This window comes from Euprymna scolopes, chromosome 8 (genome assembly GCF_053919585.1).
Source record: "Euprymna scolopes isolate OS-2025 chromosome 8, ASM5391958v1, whole genome shotgun sequence".
Taxonomy (NCBI): domain Eukaryota; kingdom Metazoa; phylum Mollusca; class Cephalopoda; order Sepiida; family Sepiolidae; genus Euprymna; species Euprymna scolopes.
Genome location: NC_136489.1, coordinates 103,777,200 through 103,804,880, shown reverse-complemented (window position 1 = coordinate 103,804,880; position 27,681 = coordinate 103,777,200). Strand labels below are relative to the sequence as shown.

At 32.0% G+C, this 27,681-nt stretch overlaps 1 protein-coding gene across 1 annotated transcript in view; it reads left to right on the top strand.

The window, feature by feature from the left end:
* Nucleotides 1–2,274: 2,274 nt before the first annotated feature.
* LOC145283691 (T-complex protein 1 subunit eta-like) overlaps nt 2,275–27,681 on the top strand; it is a 37,990-nt gene continuing 12,583 nt past the window's right edge. The window contains exons 1-2 of the mRNA XM_080132717.1: nt 2,275–2,405; nt 7,859–8,012. Of these exons, the coding sequence (XP_079988843.1) occupies nt 2,403–2,405; nt 7,859–8,012 (157 nt within the window). The 5' untranslated portion in view covers nt 2,275–2,402. The remainder of the gene's footprint in view (nt 2,406–7,858; nt 8,013–27,681) is intronic.

Below are 27,681 nucleotides of genomic sequence, written 5' to 3'. Positions count from 1 at the left end.
TAGCTGCGAATTGACACCTAAATATTTAAAGGTTTGATGATGACTTAAAATTTTAAAAATTAAAGAAAATATTGTTAGAAACCCACCCAATATGTTACTGCGATATATATTGCATGGTTTCTAATAGTATTTTGTTTATTTTTTTCATTTTTAAGTCCTTATCAAACCTTTAAATAATTGTCAATTCGCAGATATTTCTTGACAAAATAATTTGTAAGTTTTCTCAAAAAAAAAAAAAAATTACTTTCACCTAACAATTTACGGTTAAAAAAAACAAAAAAAACATTCATCTTTTCTTGAAAAAAAAAACCAACTTGTTGAATAAAAATTTTTTTTACAAAATACAGAATGCAACTTTTTTATAAAAAAAAATATATATTCAGTAAATTTACGGTAGATTTTTGTTATGTTTTTTTTTTTTTTTTTTTTTTTTTTTTTGTATTTTCAGTTTTTGTCCCCCTCCCACAGTTTGTTTTGAAATTCGTCTGTGTCTGTTACTTCGCTCGGCTTAATCCAATGATTGCCGGTCAAGCCCGAGCCATGATTGACGAAAAATCTAAAGAATCCGCGTCAAATACTACAAGAATACCCCCTAAATATTTATTCATGAAACTTACAATACGATGAGCGGTTTTCCCTTGTTTAGGACTTTTTTCGGTTATCCTGACGCTGTGCAGTGTGCACTTCTTTATTTACATTGGAAGTGATGTCACACAAATCTTATAATACGGATGGCTACAATTGTAAAAATAATTTGTTTTATTTTTCTTTCATTTTGAGCTCATTTTTTCTCCCGTTTGTTTTTGTTTTCTACAATTAATAAACCAGTTTACAAGTAAAAAATAATTTGTTTTAGCGAATTTAATTTTTTTTTCTCTCCCATTTGTTATATTGGTATTTGAGCGGAGAATCTAACATTTCTTTTCATTTTGAGAATTTGTTTTAGTTTTTAATTACTAACACAGCGGAGAATTTAACCCCCACCCCCCATTTCTTAGTTTGAGCGGAGAATTTATTTTATTTTCATTTTGAGCTCTTTTTCCGATCCGACGTTACCTTTTATAGGTACTCCTGCACTTTACGACCCGAGCTATTTTTTAACGCTATTATTTAGAAACCTATTATTTAACATGGGGAAGGGGGGTGTATTGTAACTATTCTGTACTTTCACCTAACAATTAAATTTAAAAAAAATATCGTGAAATTTGAATTTAACTTGAAAATACTATTAATAAAATAGCTCGGGTCGTAAAGTGCAGGAGTACCTATAAAAGGTAACGTCGGATCGGAAAAAGAGCTCAAAATGAAAATAAAATAAATTCTCTGCTCAAAATAAGAAATGGGGGTGTGTGTAAATTCTCCGCTGTGTTAGTAATTAAAAACTAAAACAAATTTTCAAAATGAAAAGAAATGTTAGATTCTCCGCTCAAATACCAATATAACAAATGTGAGAGAAAAATAAAACAAATTATTTTTACAATTGTAGCCATCCGTATTATAAGATTTGTGTGACGTCACTTCCAATGTAAATAAAGAAGTGCACTCACTGCAGTGCACAGCGTCAGGATAACCCTTTTTTCTTTTAATTTTTAAAGTTTCTTAGCATTGCTCCTCCAAAGTGAAAAAGAAAGAAAAAATTTAATTGAAATCATACGGTAGTTGTTTTTTCTTTGTTTTTCCTTATTTGGTAAATTTTTACGAACGTGCCCAACCTCCCCATGTTAAGAACGGCTTTCGGAATAAACACTCTCATCTTCGAAAGCCGTTTTTAAAATGGGGAGGTTGGGTAGGGGTGTTTATTCCGAAGGCCATTCTAAACATGGAGTGGTCGGGGCAAGTCATTAAAAAATACCCTTCATTTTTTAATTTTTTGATAGTGTTTTAACATTAAGTCAACGTCTTCGCAAAAAAAAAAAAAAATCCCGATATTTTCGTTCAGCACCTTCCGGCGATTTATGTAACTTGTCGGAATATACCAGCGATAACTCTGTTTGTATAAGTAAAATAAATTTTACAACGAAAAAAAAGAAAAAAAGGGAAAGAAACAAAATACAACGTGGTCGGTAGCAAGTAACATTGGATTAATTAGATTCTGAACATTATAAAAAGTCAATTATCATTTATTCACAATAACGTCATCATATTTCTGGTGATAAAATAAATATCACCAGAAATATGATGACGTTATTATTATCATTTTATTATTTGTTTATTTTAAAAGTAAACTTAAATGTGGACGATATTCATCTTAACTTGAAACAGTAGTCAGTTGGCGTCCTCAGTGTTTCCATGGTTATTTTACGCCGACGGAAGTTCTCGAACCGGAAGTCAGTTCACTCATAAAAAGTTTCCTTCATCACCTTCCGTTTTCTCCGTGCACATTGACAAGTACTTCATCCAAAATGGTATTTAATTTATTTAATCTTTTTCATCCCTTTTTTATCTTTGCACAATTTATCTCACGATAGTCGTCATTTATTTTCTAATCATTTCTTTATCTTAAAATAGTTTTATTTTACGTCAGAAGGCTACATTTATTATGTATCCTCATTCTTTATCAAGAAGCTTCCAGAGAGAAAATCTACTCGGCGCTTAATGCTTACTTCATTTGATGATATCATTGGCTTGTAATTTAAATGATATAAAAATATTATTCACCCTAGTTTTTTTTTTAAATATATAGAATCTTCAAAATATCTGAATAATTATCGTATCCATTAATATTGACATTTTTTTAATCTAAATTTTCGTTTTATATATATGCCGGGAGTTTTAGTTTTTTTTTTTTTTTTTTTTTTTCTTCTAAATTACAAGTCATTTGCATGGTGGACACTTTTAATTCTTTAGAGTGTTCACGTTTTTCAAAATAATTATCACATTAACATTTTATTATCTTAAATTGTTTTTACAAATTTGTGCATTACAAGGATTTATTTTAAAACTTATTAATCCAACCACGTGGATTTAATGAGACGATTCCAAAGAAAAATTAAATTCATGATGTCTGCACAGTGCACATGTGACCGTGCAAAATATCCCGGTTTTATTCACGAAAGATACGAGTTTTAACCATGCTAATATTTTTTTCACTAATTCTTAAATTCATGTACCTACACACTTTTAATTCGATTCTTATTACTTATTAATCACATACATCTCTTATGAAAAACGAAAATGATTTGAATACGTGAAGTCTTAGATCCTGCCTAGTAGCAAAGTATAGTATCTGTTTTGATACTACACTTCTTTTTCGGTATTTTTTTTTTTTTTTTTTTTTTTTTTTTTTTTTTTTACGACCTGCCTCAGCGTAGTGTAAACACCCCCAACCACCCATGTTAAGAACGGCTTTCGGAATAAAGACCCCCGCAAACTCCACATGTTAAGAACGGCTTTTGAGGTTGGGGGGGGGGGTTACTCCGAAAGCCGTTCTTAACATGGCGAGGTTAGGGTGTTTATAATACGCTGAGGCACATCGTAAAAATTTACCATCTTTTTTGCCGGTCAGTGTGCACTTGCACTGATTGTCCAACCTCCAAAGGGTGTTTATTCCGAAAGCCGTTCTTAACATGGGTGGTTATTAGAGGTGTTTATCCGAAAGTCGTTCTTAATAGTGGGAGGTTTGGAGTGTTTATCCCGAAAGGCATTTTCTTATTTTTAATCTCCCCGTAATCAACTTCTGAAAGGTAAGTATTCGGGTGGTTCCCCCAGTGCACTTTCACCTTTCCGTCTTCGATCAGTAAAGGAAAAATCCTGCCAAACTAAAACAGACCTGAATAAGCTTTCCACTTTCCACCTCTCATAAAATTCTTTTTCACGTTTTCTTATTTTTTTTCTGCGGATTCTCACCGATAAGATTTAACTTTTATATTAGCAGGAAAGTTTAAGTTTATTAAATGACTTTTAAGGTGTGGAATCACTTTTCGGATATAACGTTCTATTAAATTGATTGTGATCAGCACAACTCTTAAGGTGTCGCATGTCTGCTGTAGTATAAAAATTTATAAAGAAAAAAACGAAAAGAAATTGTTATAATTTAAATTGAAATAATTTATGAAATAAAAATTTATAACGAAGAACGACCGCAAAGTGGGGTATTAATTTTTAATAGAGCGTTATAAAAATAAGGCCAATGTGCCGAATAAACAATACTACAGTGTCTTCACGAGAGAGGATACATCTTCCCTTCCATCACTCACTCCTAAGCATATGGATTCAGAAATTAAGGTCATAATCGAAGCAAAGGTTCTAGAAGTTCTGCAATCCATCAGGACTGACAAGTCACCAAGGCCAGACCATATACACCCACGGATCCTCAAGGAATTGGCCCATATCCTTGCTACTCCTCTCTGCATCCTGTTCAATACCAGCCTCGCCAACAGATATGTACCTTGTTAGTGGATGTCTGCCATCGTAACCCCTATTTTAAAGAAAGGCGACAAGTCCAACCCGGCTAATTACAAACCAGCCTCCCTCACATTAGTAGTTTACAAGATCATGGAACGGCTAATATTCGAGGACATTACTATCTCAAGAAAAATAACTCACTTTGTGAACAACATGGATTTACTTCTGGCAAGTCAGCCGTCACTAACCTCTGGACAGTAACACAGTCATAATCTGCAAGTTGATGTCCTCTTTCTGGATTACACTAAGGCCTTTTACATTGTCCCTCATGTGCGACTCCTCACACAATTGAGTACCTTCAGAATCCGGGGTTTATATCCTACAGTGTGTTCGTAGTTTTCTCCCACACCAAAAACAGAAAGTTGTGTTCAATGGAACTTGTTCTGACTAGACGAATGTGGCTAATGGTGTGCCACAGGGGTCTGTTCTTGGCCCACTGCTTTTCATTCTCATGTTTGCTGATGATACAAAGATCTTTAAAGTCATTATTGACTCGCAGGATACCAAGCACTCCAGTCTGCAGAGTGACTTTAACCAGATCCAATCCTGGGCGAACATCATGTGTATGCAGTTCCATCCTGAGAAGTGTACAACAATGTATCTAGGTAATGATAATCTCAAGCATTCATACACCATGAAGTATAATGATGGAAGCTGCTGCACTGTGAAAGAGACCAATGAGGAGAAGGATCTTGGTGTAATCATTCATTTAGCGCAAATTATATTTTGCATATTTATGTAGTCTATAAACTTAAATTATTCTTGTGGTAGTTGTACAGAATTTGAACGGAATTTAAAAAAATATTTTTTAAACTAAGTTTTTTAAACAAAAGTCAAGTTTAGTTCTGTATAAATTTTGCAGAAGCACCATTCTTTTTGTTAAAACATTTTTTTATGCTTTTGTCATTTTAATAAAATGACAAAAATCTAAACACTGGCAATGTATTTATGCTAGACACAACATTTAAAGTTAAATTTAACTAGATATTTGAATGAGAATTGCAATTTGAATCCAAAACCCCTCCCCCAAATTTTTTTTGTTCATGACAGTTTAATAGATTCACAATCAAATCCAGAATTTGAGTTGGAAACTGAGTTTGCAGAAATTAAAAATTTAAACAATCACTTGGATTCACAACGGGTTAGAAACGGTTGACAGAATTTAGTCTTGTTCATTTGCCTAAATAAAAATTTGGAATCAAGCAGTTTGACTAATAATAATGCTGAGCCAATAAATTCTTGTAAAGAATTTTGTTGGCAACTATCGTGAACTCAGAAATAGATATTTTAAGCAAATTTGAATCAAGAAATTCAACATTGCAAAATTTCGGAAAATGAAAGGAAATGAGAAATTTAAAAAGAAAACAATTTTTTATGGAAATCACTCCAAACAAGGCATGAAGCCACTTGATGAAAAAAAGCTAACAACAAAATAATTATTATTGCAAAGACTAGCTTCTGGCACTGACCATCGCTCTTGATCTGAAATGGAACACATATATTAAATATGTTGCCAAGATCACTGTAAAAATGGTTGGATCACTCTACCGCTCCAGTAGGTGTCTCACTGCCGATGCAATCCTCTATCTGTAGAAGAGTCAGGTATGCCCTAAAATGGAGTACTGTTGCCACATCTGGGCAGAAGCTGCTCGGCACGCCCTATTCAGCCTTGATAGTTCCAAAACCAGCTTCGAAACCTAGGTGATGTTGTTTTCTCTTCCCTGCAACCTCTTTCCCACAGAAGAGACGTTATGAACATGTCTCTGTCCTATCATTATTTTCATGGCAAGTGCTTGCTTGACTTAATTCCAATCTGTGGTCCTCTCCCATGCCAAACTTTCACAAAAAAAAATACTCGACTAGCTACAACCACTGTCAACAATTTCTCCCACTCTCTATCTGTGCCCAAATCTAAACGCAAATTCCATGAACAAAATTTTTTTCCATAACTGCCTGCCTATGGAATACTGTTCTGCTGACCTGCTTCCCAGTTGAATACAACATGGTAGCGTTCAAATCCAGTATAAACAAGTTCTTGTTGGGCTGTCCCCATAAATCAAATTCTATCCAATTTACACAATTAACAATTACTACACCACCACCTTACTTTCATTAACCCTTATCCTTGAGTGGCCTTCAAGCCTTGATAAGTAGTGACTCCCAAGTAAAAAAGAAAAAAATTGATCATGGTAGGAGAAAGAAAATAGTTAGGAAAAGTTCCACAAGCATCCAGTTCTTGGAAAGAAATTACTGGAATAGGAAGCTGCATTGCAATGAGGTATCAAAATGGCAAATTGATGGAGACCACTAAACCAATGAATCAAGCGAGCTGGAACAAAGGAAGCCAGAAGTAAATGGGGAAGAACACTTGCCATAATAGTATTTATAGAAAAGACTGAGACTACAATATCATGTCTATGAGAGAGATTGCAGAAAAGAAAAGGTGTCAAGCAAATTAGATATGTTTCTGCATCTTACAAAAACCCTCAGATGGGACAGTGATTCACCAGCTTAAATATGAGAATAGTATTCCATACATGATCTGTAGATCGCTCCAAAGTGCACCACAGATTTATTTATTGTATGAGAAAAAATATTAGCCCAGCAAATAAATACATAAATGTTTTGAAATAATAAATTTCTATTTTTTAATAAATATAATTTTGTAGATATCAAAATCTAACAACAAAAGCAAAAAGATGTTACTTCCATCATTCATGTTTAGCGCTTTTGGCTATTCGTCAGGTTTGCATACAATTTAATTTATATACAAAATGATGACATTGCTGATTTTTGCACTAAGAAGTCTTATGGTTTGATAGTTATAGAGAATAGCGTCCTGTGCGAGAAAGTGTTAGAAAACTAGCTTTATGAGAAACAGGAAGAGCAATGTATATGAACTACAAGAAGGATTTGAAGATTAAGAAGTGAAAGATTTAATTGAAAAACTATGAAATTGCCACATAATAAAAAATGTAATCCATGTTGCAAAGAAAAAGAAACCTGGATATAAAAAAAAATCCAAATCATTAGAAGTTCAAGTTTTTTTTTGTTTTGGTTTTTTCTTTAAAAACATCTAAATAAAAAAATCTTATTTTATATAAATATTTACATTTTGCCCCATTAAACTAAAATTATTTTTTTTTCTGAAGATTTCATTATCTGACTCGACTAGTAAATTGAACTATAAAGCATAACATGCCAAAAATGTAAACAATAGAAAGTATGAAAAATATTGCTGATCTAAACTGATATTTTTTATGAATATTTAAATGTTGAAATGCAATACAAAGTCAAAACATAATGTCCCTCTATTATGAAACCCTGTTATTGTTATTGAGTTATAGGAAGAAATTGTCAAAACTACTGATTGATGAAAAACATTCATTTTTTCCCTTTTAAAGATGTATAACTTTGTAATTTATTTACAAATAAAATCAATTTTTAATTGCAGCAAACTCCAATTATTTTATTGAAAGAGGGCACTGATTCCTCTCAAGGGAAACAGCAAGTTCTCAGTAACATCATGGCTTGTCAGGTTGTTGCTGATGCTGTCCGAACCACTTTGGGACCTCGAGGAATGGACAAACTTATTGTTGATGGTCATGGTAAGGTACCAAAATTCTATTCATCTTAGCACTGACCCGAAAGGTCGACAAAAACAAATTCTCCAAGTTTTAGTAAATTTAAAAAAAAAAAAAAAAAACACTGAACTTTTCTAAAGAACACATAAAATTTGATAATTAGTCAAGATTTAAGAAATTTCAAGTCCATTTTGTCACAAAAATTAGTTTTACTCAGATACCGTTAAAATGTATCAAGTCTTTTCTTTGGTTTCATGGTTAAATTAAAGACATTTTATGTGAAATAAGTTTATATGTATTCCCATAAACATGCAACATTTTTTTCATTTACTTACAACAATTGTAAAAACAGCAGCTTTATTGAAAAACTATTCTGTAAATAACTTTCACTTTTAAGCAAGTGATTCAATAGGTTATAATGTAAAGAAATGTTTTGAAAATTACAACTTTTAAAATCTTAACTTGATGTTGGAAAAGATATCCCTTTTTTTTATTAAATGAAATCTAAATTTTATGAAAAGATATCCTTATATTTTTTATCAAAGTTAATTTAATAAGATTTATGTGTTTGTGACAATTTTAGTAAAAACAATTTTACAAACATTGTAATTTAAAAAAGTAAATAAATAAATGCTTTCAATTTTCTCTTCTAACACAGGATCTCTTCATAATAATTCTAAATATTACATGCTTTGTTTACAGCCAAGTTAACTATCCTTTACTGGTAAATTGTATACCTGAGATGAATATATACTGTTAAAATAGCATTACAGTTATTTTTAACACAATTTAATAGACTTTAATCTCTGAAATATATAGTAAAAAATTTCTTAGACAAATTTAATTTTATTCTAACTCTAAAAGTTATACTTTTTTGTTTTACTAACTTGGAAATTGAAGAGAATTATGGAAATAAAACTATTAGGACCAAAACAAAACTTTGATTCAGCATTCTAACAAGGTAGTAAAATGATATTAACACATCGCTCAATAAGTCCCAGACTGTACATGCACATATATAGCGCCACAAATAGAAAAAAAAATTCATAATTTCTATCAAATACTTTCAAATGACATGTGTCAAAATTTAAGTCCAATCGAATTATTAGTTTATAAATTAGTTTAAACTATTGTTGCAAACTTTAGAAACCATGAAAAAAATTTAAATTGATAAAGCATTACTTTCTGATAGGAGAAACACTACTCGAGCAAAGCAATGGCTTGATAAGTGTTATTTGAACTCTGCTCCTTTGGAAACAACCATTAGGAGCGGGTATGCTGACCTTAAATGAATTGTAGAGACACAAATGATGCTGAATGCTCAGATTGCTCAAATTTAAATGTTATCCAAGAAAACATTAAAAGTATTCACACACTTGTTTTGATTGATTGTAAATTGCTGTTGGGTGAGATAGCAGGCCACTGTTCAAAATACCAAAAGGCACTGTATTCACCCTTTGGTGGTAAATAGCTGTCAATGAGAAAGGGGTTTTCAAAGTGAGTCTATTAAAAATGTCTTTAAGATTCAAAGTATTTGCAACTGTTTCAGTGCAACAAAATTTTTTGCACATGGATGCAACATAGATCCATAACTTTACTCTGAAATGAAATTGGCAATCGGTTAAGTAAACAGGAGTTGGTGAAACCATCCAATGTGAGCAAAGATTCAAGCATCAGTGAGTCAAAATTTTGATCTATGTATTTTGAGATGTGCAAGGTATTTTGTTCATCAATTAGTTTGTAAAAGAAAACCATCAATAGTGAATATTATATAATGTTGATAGTGCGTTTGAAAAAAGAAATCATCAAAGACAAACTTTCATCAAGACAATGCACCATGTCACAAGTCTATTGTAATTATGTCCAAACTAGATAAGTTGCACTTAAAATTGATTCCATGTGTACTATATTCTCTAAATCTGACCTTCAGTACTTACATGGCGACAGACCTCAAAAGAATACTCCAGGGAAAAAATATTTGGCTTCAATAAAAAAAAAAAAAAGTGATATCAAAACTAAGGTGTATTTTTGAGGCAAAAGATAAATTATTCAATAAAAGGCATCAAATTGTTGGAGGAGGATTTAAATTAATGTATCCAGTTCAGGAGAGTTGTTGATAGTCACATTTAGCTACATCATGGTATTTAGTTTTTAGTTTAGGCCTTTTGATTCCTTGGGGAACATAGGGCCGTTCCCCAACAGACCCGGTTCTGACTGATCCTCTTCAGTTCGGGCCATGTCATTCCGGCAGCCCTGGTCTCAGCCTCAGTGCTTCTTTTCCATGTCTGCATAAGGCGACCAAAAAGAAAGAAAAAAAATGTATAAAGCGGTCTTGTATTTTGATGCTCTTAATCCACAGCCAAGTCAACTGCCCCTCTGTATTTTGATAGATTGTGCAGTGTTACAGTTGTGGGAAATAAAATGTAGTGCCAACTATTTGATTCTGTTCTAGCATCAAAATGGCATTGCCTTTGTTTCTTTGAGAGTTGGTCTTCTAGCAGAAAATCTAGCTGACCTTAGTCTTTGAAACATACATGGTTTATCAATTCTAGAAAAAAATTTTTTTACCATCTCCTATATAATAAATTCCTTTTTTTTTTTTTTTTTTCCTGAAACCTCAATCACAACAGAAAAATAATCAAATCTTTCCAATGTAAATCTTTTTTACTCTCCACCTACAGTGCTTTCTAAAGCACATTTCTTAAAAATATTCTTAAATTTTCTATATTTACAAAAATGATTGCATTAATCCAAGATATCTGCTTCTCCAAAATATGTCTTCCAAAAAGAGTGTATCAACCATATTCCCTCCATATAAATTTTCTGCTCTCATGCCACTTTTGGAGGCTATATCCTTTGTTTATAGAAGCAACATTTTGTTATTGTTCTGCTAAATTCCGTGTTCAGGGAATTCAATTCTGTCTGTTCAAAACTTATGTTTTGGGTACCTGGATTACATTTAAACAAACATTGATGCCAGCTATGTTTCTGATAACTGCCAATTACATTTTTGACATTGATCTTTTCCATATATTTTTACTAGCAAGGGGCGTCTGACCTTGCCAATCATAAAATACACTTAATGTATTTCAATTTATGCAAATTTCATATTATTATAGAGTCAATTCTCTATTGAATATTGTACTGATTTCAAAAGTTTAAAAGAAACGACTTGGGTGCTATCAGTTAGAACCAAAATTTAGTACTTTAGCTACTAAACTACTGTTTGAGCTAACCCGACAGATAAGTTATAAAATTAAACCACTTTTAACTATGATTAGTTTATGCATGCGCAAACTAATAGAAATGTCGGCAAGTTGAAATGAACATTCTACATTTCAACTTGTAGACTTCTGTATGCGTTATTCATCCATCCAAATAAAGATTTTACCTCGTTCTAAACTATCCTTGGTGTATGATTACTATTTCCTGTTAATTTCAGTGTTATGTGACTAATAGTTTAAAAGTTTAGTGGTTAAATATTTACACACAAATACATCTACTGTTTTATTTATATAGATTACTTATTTTTAATGTATTTACTTAGATAATTTTTTAAATAAGACAATTCAAAACTCATGCTCTTGCAACTAAATAAACTAGGATTTATTTGTAGACTGAATAATTGAATTCTACATTAAAAAGTAAAACGATCATTCTAATGAATAAAAAAAATGATTGTGACTAAGCAAAAATGCTTGGCTGCATTATTTATCTGAATAAAATACTACATTTCTAAATATAAATAGCTTGCTTTTCCTTTATATTACTTGTGGAAAATATCTTGGATTTTTAAACTTTTGTTAGTTTCTACCATTTCTTTTGTGTACGTTTTTTTGTAAAAAAACATTAGTGTTAAAGATGAAATAACCAAGGTCCAGACATGAATGTGTTATGAGATAAAACTTTATTATAGCAAGCGCTAACACGTGCGACTGGTCTCAAAGGGAAAATCTAACTGACTTGTCGCATCCGGGGTTTTTCCCCTTGGCGGCCCTCTCCTCATATAAGGGGAGATAATCACTCTTTCCTGTGGCAGGATAAATGGGATGGGATGTTAACACTTCCCCGCTTTCCTTTCTTGTGCTGATGAAAGTTTTCAGGAGACATCATCAAAGGGTTATCTGCAGGGAAAGGGAAAGAAAAAGAAGAATTTAACAAAATTATGTGACACTGTGTTTTAAGGATTAGAGAGATTGTTCCTTGGGTTCAGATGTGAATCCTAGAATTTTAAAAGAGGGGACTCCCTTTTTTGTTAAGCCATCAGCAATTTGTTTGTCAGTGGGTATCCAGGATATCTCTGCAATTTCTCCTCTGTCAACCATTTCTCTAAGGATGGCCATTTCAATTCTTAGTCTTTTATCGAGGATTTGTGTGGTAGAATGCACTGCATCATACAAACAGGAATTGTCTGTTTTGCATGTTATCTTGATGTTTGTAGTGTGATCTTCCATTTGCAGCAAATCCAGTATCAATTTTCTGTAATAATGGCAGGCTTCAGTAAGATCAACCATGGCCAGAGTCTTCGCAGCAAGCGTGCTTTTGACTATTCTTTTGATGCGTTTAGATTGCCAGGCTATTGGCATGTATTGGTTATTACTACCAACCAGAAAAATAATGTAGCCACCTTGTGATCCACCGTCAGTTAGGTTAGCAAAGGATGCATCACTGTATGCTATAATTTGAAGCAATTTAGGGTTTCCAAGATTGGGAATATGGATTTGGGATTTCTCCTTTTTTGCCTTTTTGATAGTCCTATTTATTTGTTTTATACATTCCACATTTTCTTGTTTTAATATGAAACTCAATGCACTGACATCAAAACTGAGGTCAGGTCTAGTTTGAGTGGCTAGCCAGTTGAGTTGACCGATTAGCTGTCTGGCCTCGGAGATCTCAGTGGATGTCAGCTTGTCTTCCAGCCTTCTTCCATTCTGCAGCGGAATGTGTCTGAGTTTCTTTGTGTATTCATCTTGTCCAATATTGATGTTACTATTGGATTTTTTTATTTCTAATCCAATATATTGGAACTTGGCAACTTCTTCAGATTTCACTTTGAAAAGTTTACGAAGTTCATTAATGACTTTGTTCTCAAAGGTTTCTGAACCAGCAAAGCAGAAATCATCGACATGAGTGGCAATTATGCCTTGAAGCTTGTTTTTGAAATGCCAAGTGAAAATAGCCTGGTCATATTTTGATGGTGTGGCCCCTAGCTTTACTAGTTTCTCTCTAAGTGTTAGGTATCAGGATCGAGATGCATCTGTTAGACCATAAACACATTTGGATAATTTCCAGATGTAACCAGGGGATACATTGGCTTCTTTGGGAGGAAGAAGGTAGACGGGTCGATCTAATTGCTTGCTTTGTAAAAAGGCAGTTTTGATGTCCATGGATTTGCATACCCAACCACTTGCTGATATAACTCCTAAGACTGATCGTAAACTTTTCTTTTGAACATGTTGGGGAGTCATTTCTAACATTGCAGGCATCTTTATCTTGAAAGCCTTTCGCAACAAGTCTGGCCTTAAAGGTTTGTTTTCCATTCAACTCCTTGTTGGTGTAGACCCATCTTGTGCATATTTTTGGTTGGCCCTGATCTAATACTTGTGTGTAGACTTTGTGTTCGACCCAACTTTGGAGTTCTCTCTTTTTGGCCTTATCATATTGGTCATTAGAGGAGTCAGTCATTAGATTTACCTCCGTGGCTTCATTAGTGAGGGATTGGTCATCTTTGTTAGTCTCCCATTCCAAGACCTCATTCTCAAAATCTAGCCAGAATGGGTCACCTTCCTCCATAGCAACGTTCATTAAATATTTATTTTTGCCAGTGGCTTTACCAGCTCTACTGATCACATTCAATTTTCTCCATTCTTGGTCTTCATCATTGGTGAATTTGCATATTATAGTTTGGCCTGGTTTAGGCAGTTGTACAGATTTGGTGGCCACTTTGGGTAACGTGTCACATTCATTGGCCTCATTCTGCTCAGAGTCATCAATTTCACTGCCCTCATCTATTGGCACATAACCACTTGTGGTGGCATTGTTGTGCCTCTGAGGTTTTGTTTGTACACTGGTGTCTTGGTGTTCAGAGGTGTTGTGGTATGTGTCAGGATATGGAATTAAGCGTGAAGGATGCACTCTAACGTATGTGGCTCCATGTTTGACTAGTACTTGTTTATGTTCCCAGCCTATGACAGCACCGGGACCAAGCCATCGATCAGATTCGTTTCTTTTAAAAAGGACAAGGTCACCATTCTTGTATTGATCAATTACACTGGTTCTCACCTGATGACGGAGAGCTCGTCTCAATTTTTCAGAGGCTTCACACTCTATGAAACCTTTTCTTGCAGCATGCATGGCATTGAGGTTGTCAGCAACAATTTGACTAGTACTCACACCTTCTAGTGCAGGAAGTTGATCATTCAGGAGAGAAGGCAGGTTGGGATTTTTTCCAAAAACCAGTTGGTTAGGGCTATAGCCGTGTGAATTGTGAAGTGCATTCTTGGCATTGACCGCCCATGAGAGAGCAACATCAAAGTTACACCGAGCATCTTCTAAAGTCTTCTTGACCATTTCTCCCAGAACACCATTGTGCCTTTCATTCAATCCATTACTCCAGGGGGATTGTGCAGCAGTGGTACGGACTATGATATTCAAGTTTTGAGCTATGTCTCGGAAGAATTGATTGTCAAATTCCCGGCCATTATCAGTAAGAAAAGCTGCTGGAGCACCAAAATATGCAATCCAGCGTTTGAAGATGGCAGTGAGTATATCAGAGCTCTCCTTACTTGTAAGCCTAACAGCGACACTATATCTGGTTGCATGGTCCACCAAGTGTAGTACTTTATGTCCATTAATTTCCTTTATGTCCATGGCTACAGTCTGGTTAAAATGAGTTCCTAAGGGAAATCCTACAACAGGTCGAGGTGCAGGTTTTTTATACCTGAGGCAGGTCTGACAAGCAAGAGGAAGCTTCCTCAGTATATCCATAAATTCAGCATCTTTTAAACCAGAGCTTTTGACAAGATTACACAATTTTTGTGCACTGGGATGGCTGAATTGTCGATGTAATTTGGTAGCAATTTTTAATTTTTCGACTTTGCTCTTTTTATTAATTTTGTTTAAAAATAAAATATATCGTAACTTACCCCGATCTGGTGGAGGTGTAGATATAGGGATGTGGTACTGGCCAGAAGTGGTGCACAGCAACCTTATTTTTTTTCCAAACATTTCCGCTGTGTCATCATTAAAGTTTAGGGTTGTCTGGGCTCTTTTCATGGCCATCTTGCTTAGTAGCAAAGGGATATCAGCGTCAACAACATCACTCATTATTTTAATGTTCATCTTTGCAATGACACATGGCAAAGTTACCTTTTGTAGAGATTTTATTTTCGTACCATCTCCAAATTTAAAGTATTTTGTGCCCTCATCATAAAGAATGTCTTTTTTTGAGTCCTCGGACAAGGTTTCAAGAAAACAGTCCAACCATTTCTTTCCACATACCGTCGCTGACGCACCAGAGTCCAAAATAGCACAATTTATGGTTTCTCCGAAAAGCGAGTTCTCCGACTCATGTCGATTAAGCAACACTATATTAGCGATGTCTTCACAACTGCCGGAAATATCGTTTTTATGTTCATTTAATAATACCATATTTTCTCTTGAATGGTGATTATTTTGGGAATAAGGACACTTTTTGGCATAGTGAAATTTGCATCCACAGACGTAACAAATGGGAGTCTGATTATTCGAAAAATTTCGATTTGGGTAGCGGTTATAATTGTGTGGCCGGCCTCTGCCATTATTTGTGCTGCTACTACGCGTGAAGTGAGGGGGAGAGGCAGGCTTATACGCATGACGTCGTCTCGTGTATAGTATTTCACTGTTGTCCTGTGTCTGTGTGTCTGCCTCACTAAAAACGACGTTGTCAGTTTCATTTTTTATGGAAATGTTTTGTGGTCTAGCCGTGGTTAAGTTTTCACATGAAATTTTTTTTAATTGTTGAGCCATATCTTTTAGAGTAAGGTTGTTTATTGTCGCGCGTATTAATCTCTCGTTTTCGGGGTTGAGATTGGCAGACTTTAACGCGCGATAGGCTAATACGGGTTCTGGTAAAATTATTTTAAATTCCCTGAGTTTCGCTACGTGCCTGTCGAACTGGATTAAGTAGTCATTTATGGAAGCGTTAGGTTCACGCTGATAACTTTCAAAGTTCTCGTAGGATATGAAAGCAGACTGGTTTTTATCCTGAAGAAAAAGTGTATCCAGCTTTTCGACGAGATTGTCCATTCCTTCTTCGGCATTCAGTAATGAAATGTCCATTTCTAGTACAGCAGCGCGAGACTGTCCGGTGAGCGAAAGAAATACAGCGGGAGCCTGTGTTGAAGGCGGAATGTTCGTTGCTATCTTCCATAGTTCAATTTCTCGTTTCCATGAATCGTAAAATTCCGGGTTTAGTCGTGGTGGTTCAAATATTCTGGAACTCATTATGTTTTTTTTTTTTATCTTCGTACGCTCTGCTACCAGATGTTAAAGATGAAATAACCAAGGTCCAGACATGAATGTGTTATGAGATAAAACTTTATTATAGCAAGCGCTAACACGTGCGACTGGTCTCAAAGGGAAAATCTAACTGACTTGTCGCATCCGGGGTTTTTCCCCTTGGCGGCCCTCTCCTCATATAAGGGGAGATAATCACTCTTTCCTGTGGCAGGATAAATGGGATGGGATGTTAACAATTAGTTTCTTGAAATTTTTTTTTTGATATATCAACATAATCTCAACATTACTAGGAGAAACCTGGAGAAATTAAGTTACTTCAAATTAAGCTTTTACAACTCTGATTTTATTTTAAATAGTGAACCGCACATCAATTTCTATCAACCAGTTATCGTTTTTATGTACATACAAACACTGAAGACCTGTGGGAAAACACCTGTAAGAATTTTGCTTATTTTCTTAAACAACAAAAAAGCAATGAAATATAAGATATTCCAATATTCTCTATACTATAATTAATACATTCTTCTTTTTCCACTCTCATACATCATTCGTATAGCTTCTTTCCTTTCTCTGCTTTGATCATCACGTGACAATATGCTAATAGAATCTTAAGTTTCATCATACACTTAAATGCTGTAACGAAAAAGTTCCCTTTGAGTTAATATTTTAATTTTTAAATATATTTAGCACTTTCGTATTTGATTGGAAAAGAAAATGATACCATAAACTTTCATTTTGGCGTTTCACTTTATTTTTTAACTTACTAAAACATTGTTTGAGTAAATGTAAGTTGTTCAACGTTTTTGTTAACTAAGATAATATTTAACTAACATTTAAATCATTTATGTAAGACATAGCCTTATGATGATTGCAACGTCTTGTCAGACGAGTGCCAAGCCTTATATATATATATATATATACACACACACACACACCCACACACTTCTATAAAAAAATTTTTGTTTATTGATATTCAAATATTTTTTCTATTTAAAAAGAAAATGCAACTGAGTTATATATGGCTCGTGGAATTGCATTCATCTGCAAAAGATCTAGCTAATTTGCATATTATTTTAAACATTCATTTTTAATTCCCTAGAAGTTTTTTTTTTTTTTTTTTTTTTTTTTTTTCAGTTTTCTGATGGAATGATCATCTTTCGTTAACTATTACGTGTAATTATATTCATGCAGATATTTTACATGATTTATACTTGCATATTTGCATAAAAAGGTTATAGTAAACACAATCTATTTCTATATATATATATATATATATATATATATATATAAAATTTATGTATGCATATATATATATTTGTTTAAAAAATTTTGTCTACCAAACTCCTGTCAGTTTTTGGTCTACAAACATGAAACATATAGGGTATTCAAACCCACGTGAAACTTTATATTGGGATTTTAGCCAGGGAAAAATCTGTTTAAAAGTGTGAAAATTTAAAAAAAAAAAAAAAAAAAAAAAAAAAAAATGGAATTTGCCAGGTGAAGATTGAACGACTGCATCACATATATGCAGGCATAACGTAATAGCTATTGGTTCATATTTTAATTTTGAGCCTTGCCGCAAATGTCTTCATAGCTAAAGCATTAACGTCAAAGGAAAAAGTAATTTGTAAGCTAAACGTTTTGGTTTCAATTCTTAGTGGTGGGGCACAAGTCTTTTTTTTTTTTTTTTTAATAACTTTTTCAGTCATTACTATATATTGGGTCCAATATAATGATAAATACAAAATCTGTGTTGCAATATTTTGGACTTGTAATGGGGTATGATCCCACACAGTCGGACGATTCTATTTATAAACGATGCTGCTAGGAACTGACGAATCGAATTAATTCACGTCCTGCTACCAACCAATCAGAAACCAGAATTGCTTCATAAATATTAAACCTTTTCTGGAGCAATTTCACATAAGTGGTAAGAATATTTTGCTCTGTGGAACTGTCTACTGCAAACAAGTCACCTCTCAAAACTTGTTTAGAACAACGAACCATCGGAAACTTTTATGAAACTAAACATGGCTTACACTTCTAGAGGTTATGGGCCCAGGTTGCAGTCATTAAATATATAAGACTACCTATAATTTGGCGATATTGTGTGTCATTTATTATTTCAGATTCTGTGTGTATATTTTTATTAATATCATTTTCGACCGGTGTAGAGCGTTTCTTGCACTCTCCCATTCCAAATTTTAATAGTATTTTGTTGATGTATCTCGATTAGTTCATCGTAACAAGTCCTTTGCTTTGAGTAAATTCTCTCCCCAGAAACCAGGATATTTTGCCGAGATTGGTCATTTTGAATCTTGTTCTTAACATCAGTTAACATTATGTCACAATTTGATGCGATTAAAATATCATCGACCCACAAAACCAAAATCAGTAGTTTATCATCTTTGTGTTTGGGTATATAAACAGGGGTCTACAGCGCATTGTCTAAATTGTTGTTTAATAATATAATCATGAAATACTGTGTTCCAACACTGAGCACTCTGCTTTAGACTATATAATGACTTGTTAAGTCGCCACACACTATTTTTATTTTTCATTATAAATCCGTCTGGAGGGGTTATATAAATTTTACAGTCTATTGGGGCATTCAAATAAGCTTTTTTTAAGTCCATTTGATGGATTTTGAGATCATATTGTGATGCGACTTGTAGTAAAATTCTGATTGTCGTTAGGTTTGTGGTCAGTGAAAACGTAGAAAAATATTCTATACCGTAAATCTGAGAGTACCCTTTAGCAACAAATCTAGCTTTGTACTGTTCTACGCCTGATGCTGTAGTTAAAGCTTTTTGGCGCATTTTCCATTGAATAGCAATAGTCGATTTGATAATCTTTTATATTGTCGACCACAAAAAAATTGTGTCGCCTTCTATTTCTTTTGGGATATCTTTCAACTTTATCATCATCATGGACACTCTTGTCTCTGTCATTTTTATTGTCTTCGTTTGTTTTAATTATTTGAGGGAATATAATTTCATCTTCTTTATATGACTGGTTTTTGTCTGTAAAATTAAACGTGTCTGTGAATTTTACACATCGGATTTGGCTAAGTAAAAACTTTATGAACGGACTTAACTGAACAATCTATACAATACGAATCTAACTGTTTTTCTTAGTCTTTACCCTAAATAACCCAAAACTAACCCTGTCTAATGAGTACAAATTTCTGAATACTCATTTCTAAGAAGCACCAAAATAAATTACCCCCTCCCCATCTACACAGTGATTTCTCACTTTGAAAGATAAAAATATACTTTTTAAAAATTTCTAACAACATTCCTTTTTTGGCGATATTTTTCTCATAGTTAAATATTATATTCCCCCATGTAATGCTGAGACATGAGTCATGCTAGTATATAAATAATTTAATTTGTTAAATAATAAAAAAATATTCTTTTATGTTTTTTAAATTATATAACTTAAAAATAATTTATGGTGATTTTTACCAGTCTTTCATAAGTGCTGCAAATTTCATTAAAATACTTATTTTCTTTCACGTTAAGTTGCTTTGTATTAAATCTATCTACTATTATATAAAAGAAAATTTGTGTGTGTGTGTGAGTTTGTTTCCCATAGACTCGGAAACAGCTGTGCCAATTTTTATTTTAATTTCACACAATTGTACTCGATGTGCCTGGGAGTGTTCTTACATAGGTTTTGTATTGGAATGTATGGTAGGGTTGGATATATAAATGAGTGTGTGTATTGTATATATAAACGTTTATGTGTCTATTGAATGTATATAACGTGTATATATTTATGAGTATGTTATAATTGTCTAGTGTTCTCGTGTTTGTAGGTGTCAGTATATTCACAGATACGGTTCAACAAGACATAACATTTACAACAAAAAAAGGACGAATAACAATTTTCTGGGGATTTAACATCGGGCCAATCGGAGCAACATACCTGGCCCATCTTTGACCTTGTTTGACGGAAAGCTGCAAAGAAGATTTATCCCAATGAATCAATAAATCTTGGGTTGTCTTTTCAGCAACTTTATTTTGGATGTTTCCCCATTAAAAAGCTGCGCGCTGGTCCTTACATTTGATAGGCGTTGGATCCCTCGCTCCCCCAAGTGCTTTGAGCCATTATAACCGATTGGCTTGACTCTATCTGTATGTAAACTTCTAATAAACATACATGTAGTTAATGTTACTTGATAAAATTCCTTGAGAGCGTATTGTGGTTATATGAGAAAATAAAGCCATGTACGCATTATAAATGTTTATTTTCTGTGTCTTATGTTATACATTAGTACATTAGGGGTCATTTCGAGTTAAAAGTTCATTTACTGCACTCATGTGAACTAGAGAAAATCATGATTTAAATATGTATGTCTCGTGTAAATAACTAACGATGAATATCTAATATGGCCGACCAGACGGGTGATCAAAAAGTCAGATCAAGCGTACCAGAAAACGAAATGAGACCAAATTGACTAGTCCCCCCCCCCTCTTTTTTATTTATTTTTTTTTTTTTTGCCAGAGATTATAGTTATAGGTAATTAACAAAATTGGTGAAAGTCCAGATTAGCACTTGTAGCGATAAACAAATAAGTACCTTTATTTTCTTGAATAAAAAAAAAACTTAAAAATAATTTATAAAAAAAAAAAAAAAAAAAAAAAAAACGTTTGAAAACAAATTAATTATAATTATTTTCCATGTTTTCTTTTGTTATTGTTGAATTTATTCTACATAAGTAGAAAATTTGTTTAAATTGTTTCTTTTAGAATTTTTGAATTGTTAATTTGGTCTCATTTCGTTTTTCCGGTATGCTCGATCTGACTTTTTGATCACCCGTCTGGTCGGCCATATTAGATATTCATCGTTAGTTATTAACACGAGACATACACATTTAAATCATGATTTTCTCTAGTCCAGATGAGTGCAGTAAATAAACTTTTAACTCGAAATGACCCCTAATGTACTAATGTATAACATAAGACACAGAAAAGAAACATTTATAATGCGTACACAGCTTTATTTTCTCATATAATCACCATACGCTCTCAAGGGATTTTACCTGTTATTTTATAAAAAAAATATTGTGCATTATAGATGTATGAAATGGAAATTAAAAGAAAACAGAAAAAAAATGTATATATGAGTTTGTTTTAAATGTATTTTAAACATTAAATTCAGACAGTATTGTTAAATTACATCTTATAAAACCTTCAGTATTTAAAATTTTGTGTTCAATATTTAAATTTTTGATGCTCTTAACTCACAGCCAAGTCAACTGCCCCTCTATATCTCAATAGATTGTGTAGTGTTACAGTTGTGGGAAATAAAATGTAGTGCCAAATATTTGATTCTGTTCTAGCATCAAAATGGCATTGCTATTATTTCTGGAGAGTTGGTCTTCTAGTAGAAAATCTAGCTGACCATAGTCTTTGAAACTTACATGAATCCTATTACTGCATATACAAAAACATTAAGATGTTTAATACAAATTTATTTGTATCCTCCCTGCAACACTTATTGTGAAGTTAATGTGGAAAGGTTTACATTTAAAATTTCAATTTCAAATTGTAACACTATAATGGTTACATTCTGATCAAAAAATTACTCTGTACGCAGCAGCTGCTTTTTTATCTACAGTTTTATATTGGATGCTATTTTTCTTAAAGCTGAAGTTTTTGATTAATAGATTGTTTGAGGTTATAATTGTGTGAAAATAAAATATAGTTCCAATCTTTTAACTTTTAGCACCAAGATGTCATTAACTTACCAAAATTTTATTTTTAAATGTAACTTATCTAAATTTCTTTGATATAAAGAAATTTAGATTTACTCTAAATGTTCTACTGCATAGCCAACAACAAAAAATTGTTTTTGTTTTGTGTCCCTTGCAGAATTGAAATACGTTTCAATTTATTGTCTGACCAGAACTCCAAAACAATATTTTGATCTTAAAATATATATTGATTCAACAATCAAACAAAACTCTAAAAAAGGAAAAATAAATTAAAACTTTGAATGAAAATATTTTGCAAATAAATTTTTTAAAAATCCTTTTACAGCATGTTGGAAGTTAGATGAAAAATATCTTACAGGTCTTATTCAACATATTGAAAATTGAATTAAAAAAAAAAAATAAAAAATCCAAGTAAAATTTAGAATCTCTATATCTAAATGAGTAACCTCCATTAATACCCCTTCTCCAACTGATTTGAAACATTAAAAATATATTAAGATTTAACAATTCATAAAAATTTCTTTCATAGTCTTATAAACATTGGTGCGTATCTTATTCTTCAAATTGAAATGTTTGGAAAAGAATTATGTCCATTAGCATGGTACATTTTGCAACAGAATTTAAAGATATTGGATAAATATTTCTGAACACTTTTAAATGATAAATTCAATTGTTTTGAAATAGCAGGGTACTGTACTTAATAAAACATAAAACAAAATATTGTTAAATTTTCTAATTCAAATTTCAAAAGTAGTGAAAATTTTATAAAAATCATTGGCAAAATATTAGTGTGCTGTGTAGTTTTTGAAACTGATACCCGAAGTGTATTAATTTTTTGCACATGTAGATTTTTGTATGCATGCTTTTCTTTTTCTTTTTCAATAACAAGTCAAATTTATAACTTTTTTTAAATTATCAGTTTTTTTTATTTTTATTTGTAAACATTTTCTTTCCTTTTTCTTCATATCAATTTCATGGCAAGGGTAGACTTTTAGAGTAAAAAAGATTAGCTTCAAATGGCATTATTTTCATTGTGCAAAAGCGTCAAAACACAAAAAAAAAAAAAAAATTTACTATTCCTGGCACTTTCGCTTTGTGACGACATAATTGGTTGTTTCTCAAATTTCTCGTTTTTTTTGTTTTAAATTTTTATATTATCCAGTTATTTATTGAATATTTATTAATGAAATTTATGTAATATCTGTTCCCTATTTCATTCTAAACACTTTTTTAGAGGATTTTAAAAAATTTGCATTTGAAGAAAATTTTTATTTTTTTATTTTTAAAATAATGCATGCAGTGAGATGTTACATAGTGGCAGTAGGAGAAATACATAAGAGAGAGAAAGAGATGTATATATATACTAATCACAATGTTTGTTTGTCACGCTATGAGGGCATATTTTAAAACTAATAAAACAGATTGGGGAGTAAAAACTTGGTTTTATTAGTGATTTTGTATAGGTTACTCATCTTTTAAACCAACAAATTTCAAGTGAAAACGTATGTGTCAAATACAAGATGAGTTACTTTTCTACTTACATGGACAAGTTTTTGATTTAATTTATTTAAAAAATGTTCTTTTTCTATCAAATAAAAGTAGTATACAAAACATTGCTGTTACTAAAGGCAAGATAAGTTACTCTTAAATAAGGTACTTGTACAGAATTCTACCCATATGAAAAAATAAATCTTATGATGGAAAGAAAACATCATACAACAAAGTCATGTAAAATCTTAATTTTATTTTTTAAATAAGAAATTGATACAGCAGAACCCTGGGATGCGGCATTAATCTATTCTGGGGTTGGGATTGTAAGGTGAAATCGCTGTATAGCAGAGCTTAATCAAAATTTTATACAGTACATATTAAAAATTAGTAATAAAATATAGCACAGTGTATAATATACATGCATATAATCAAATAACATAAATAATACCGTAACCAGGGTCCGGAGAAACATTGTATTTCACATTGTAACCTGAAAAAAATGTATCCTAGGGCTCTACTGTATTTAAAAAATAATTTTACTAATGCACTGGATGCCTCCCTAATTGTAACTAGTACTTTCAATAGTGTTCTGCTTCCTCAGTTTTTTTTTCTATTAATCACGTAAAAAAATAATAATTTGTAATATTTTATTTTTAACAGTTTTCATTAGATATAACATAATTTCATACAGTGAAATGTAAAGAGTTCTAGTGATTAATTGTTTTTATTGAACTTATATATTTATTACACCAGTAATATATATATATATATATATATATATATATATATATTTGACCATTGTTGTATAGTCCAACTAGTAAAATTAAAGTGATAGGGTCAAGGAAAAATTTTGATGCTTTCTGATATTTTGATACCCTAAACCATAGCGAAGTCAACTGCTTCTCTGTTTTCAGATAGATTGTGCAGTGTTACAGTTGTGGGAAATAAAATGTAGTGCCAACCTTTTGATTCTGTTCTAGCATCAAAATGGCATTGCCATTGTTTCTTTGAGAGTTGGTCTTCTAGCAGAAAATCTAGCTGACCTTAGTCCTTGAAACATACATGATTTATCAATTCTAGAAATTTATACCATATATAATTAATTTGACTTATTCTGAAAAAATAATATTAATACTATACTAAGTCCAATACTTTTGTATTTTCGTTCTTCAGCATCATAATTAAATACTTTTTGTGTATACAAAACTTATGAAACCAAATTCATTTGATCAGGAAAAAATATAAAACCAACTACAATGTGACTCATTTTTTAATTATTTAATAAAAAAAAAAAAAGTCAACTTGTTTCTGTGTCTGCTTTATCTTGCCTTTTCTTTTTGTATTATTCACAGCTTAACATTTAAGCTTTTTCTTTTCTTAATATCAAAGCCTTTTGCAATATTTTTTCCTCTAATTAAATATTTCCTCTAATTTTTTCCTCTAATTAAATATTTACAAATGAAATTAAACTTGAAAATATGTAACTTCATACCATAACTCACAACCAAGTCAACTGCTCCTCTGTTTTCAGATAGATTGTGCAGTGTTACAGTTGTGGAAAATAAAATGTAGTGCCAACCTTTTGATTCTGTTCTAGCATCAAAATGGCATTGCCATCGTTTCTAGAGAGTTGGTCTTCTAGCAGAAAATCTAGTTGACCATAGTCTTTGAAACACACATGATTCATCAATTCTATATAGTTTTTATCTTTATTAAAAATATTTACCCAAATTCATTTCTCATCCAGCGATTTCTATGAAAAATCTTTTTTCTACTTCTCCGTCCCAAGAGTCACTATTTAATATTTTCTCTGTATTATTGACAATAAATTAAAATCGACTCGAATCTTAATCGAACTAAAGTGTTATTTATTTTTAGACCGTCGTAACATCAAATAGAATAGATTACTTCCTGATCAGAATATTATTCTGTGCATGCCACAAATGCTTTCCTTTCTTTAATATAATCTACAGCTTCATATCAATACAATTTCCCTTGAAAATGAAGACTATTAAATAATTAAAAATGTGTTTGAAGTGATTATTTCTGCTTAAAAACAGTTTACCTCTTCAGTATCATAATCCACAACCTGGTTGGTTGGTTGGTTGGTTCATATTTCTATGTAGTGTGCATGTTAATTGTAGAAAAAAAAAGCATATGTGTGGCTGGTTAAAACTCCAAAATATTTGATTTTAAAAAATCATACTCAGTATTTTTTTTTTTTTTTTTTTTTTTTTTTTTTTTCTTTTTAGAAAAAATCTGTAAACTTTGAGCTATGGTATAAACATATAAGAATATGAGCTAAGCATATAAGAATCAAGAATACTGCTGATTATTTCACTTGTAATTTTTAAAATGACAAAAGAATATTTTACATGTCTTCTCCTGAATTGTTATTTCTTCTTGAATATGAAATATGCTGATCGGAATTCAAATTTAGAATATCTTTAAATATAAATAAATATCCTTATAAACCCCCTTTTTAAATAATTTTCTTTTGCAAATGTTTGAAAATGGTGGTAATACATCCTTTTTATTTACAAACTTCTAATAAACATACATGTAGTTAATGTTACTTTATAAAAAAAATTGTGCATTATAGATGTATGAAATGGAAATTAAAAGAAAATAGTAAAAACAAGTGTATATATGATTTTATTTTAAATGTATTAATTTGAGACAGTATTGTTAATTACTAAATCTTCATATAAAACCTTCAGTATTTTAAATTTTGTGCAGTTTTTTATGCTCTTAACTCACAGCCACGTCAACTGCCCCTCTGTAGCTCAATAGATTGTGCAGTGTTACAGCTGTGGGAAATAAAATGTAGTGCCAACCATTTGATTCTGTTCTAGCATCGAAATGGCATTGCCATTGTTTCTTTGAGAGTTGGTCTTCTAGTAGAAAACCTAGCTGACCATAGTCTTTGAAACGTACATGATTTATCAATTCTAGAAAAATCTTGAATACTATTTATTTATAATTTGACCTTTTCAGATAAAACTTTAAAAAAAAAAAAAGAATGGAAATATTACTATGCTTAATACTAATTTTATTACTTTTCTATTCTTCGCCTTTATCTCTGGAATCACTATGAACGCTCTTAGTATATACAAAACAGATTTTATTTTTGAGCAGGAAAAATAAAGCAAACTATGAAAGATTTGTCTCCCCCTTAAAAGCAGTGCTTGTTTCTGTGACTACTTTTCTTTATATATTAGTGATGGGACGATTCCAATATTTTTTCAGATTTCGATATAATTACTGATTCAGATTATTTATAAATCTCTAAATATTTTACTAGAAAGTTGCTATTTTTTCCCAATTATCCTAAAAACATGTTAAATGTGCAGATATTTTCCTAAACATAAAAATACATTTTGTAGGGAATGATCTATCGATTTTACTTTTCTCAGTAGTTTAAAATCAATAAATATCTATTTTATTATTACTTTTTTTTTTTTTTTTTTTTTTTTTTTCTTCCTTTGAAGATTGTAATGCTGGGTATGGGGCAGCCAAACCAGCTGCCAACATTGCCCCGCTTTTTTATTGAAACCAACCGATAGCTCTTTTTAGTATCCTCGCTGTTCCCTTAAATGCAATTGTCTGAATCTCTTTTGCACTTGGTTCACCAGGAATATTAGTTAGGTAGGACTTTAGGTTCTTCTTCATAAGTCCTGTGGTACCTATGATAACTGGTATGATCGATATCCCTTTTAGGTTCCAGTTTCTTTTCATATCATATATGAGACCTTGGTATTTGGTCCGTTTCTCTCTTTCAGCTCTGTTAAGACCGCCATCATTAGGAACACTCACTTCAGCAATGGAAGATTTTGCTTTAAACAAAATCAAATAAAAACGACAAAAGAATTGTTTTGTCATCGGAAAATACACAAATTTTTCAGATTTTGGTACCCCCAAAAGTTCTGATTTTTCTGATTCCGATTAACTGTCCCAACACTAATATATATATGTATATAT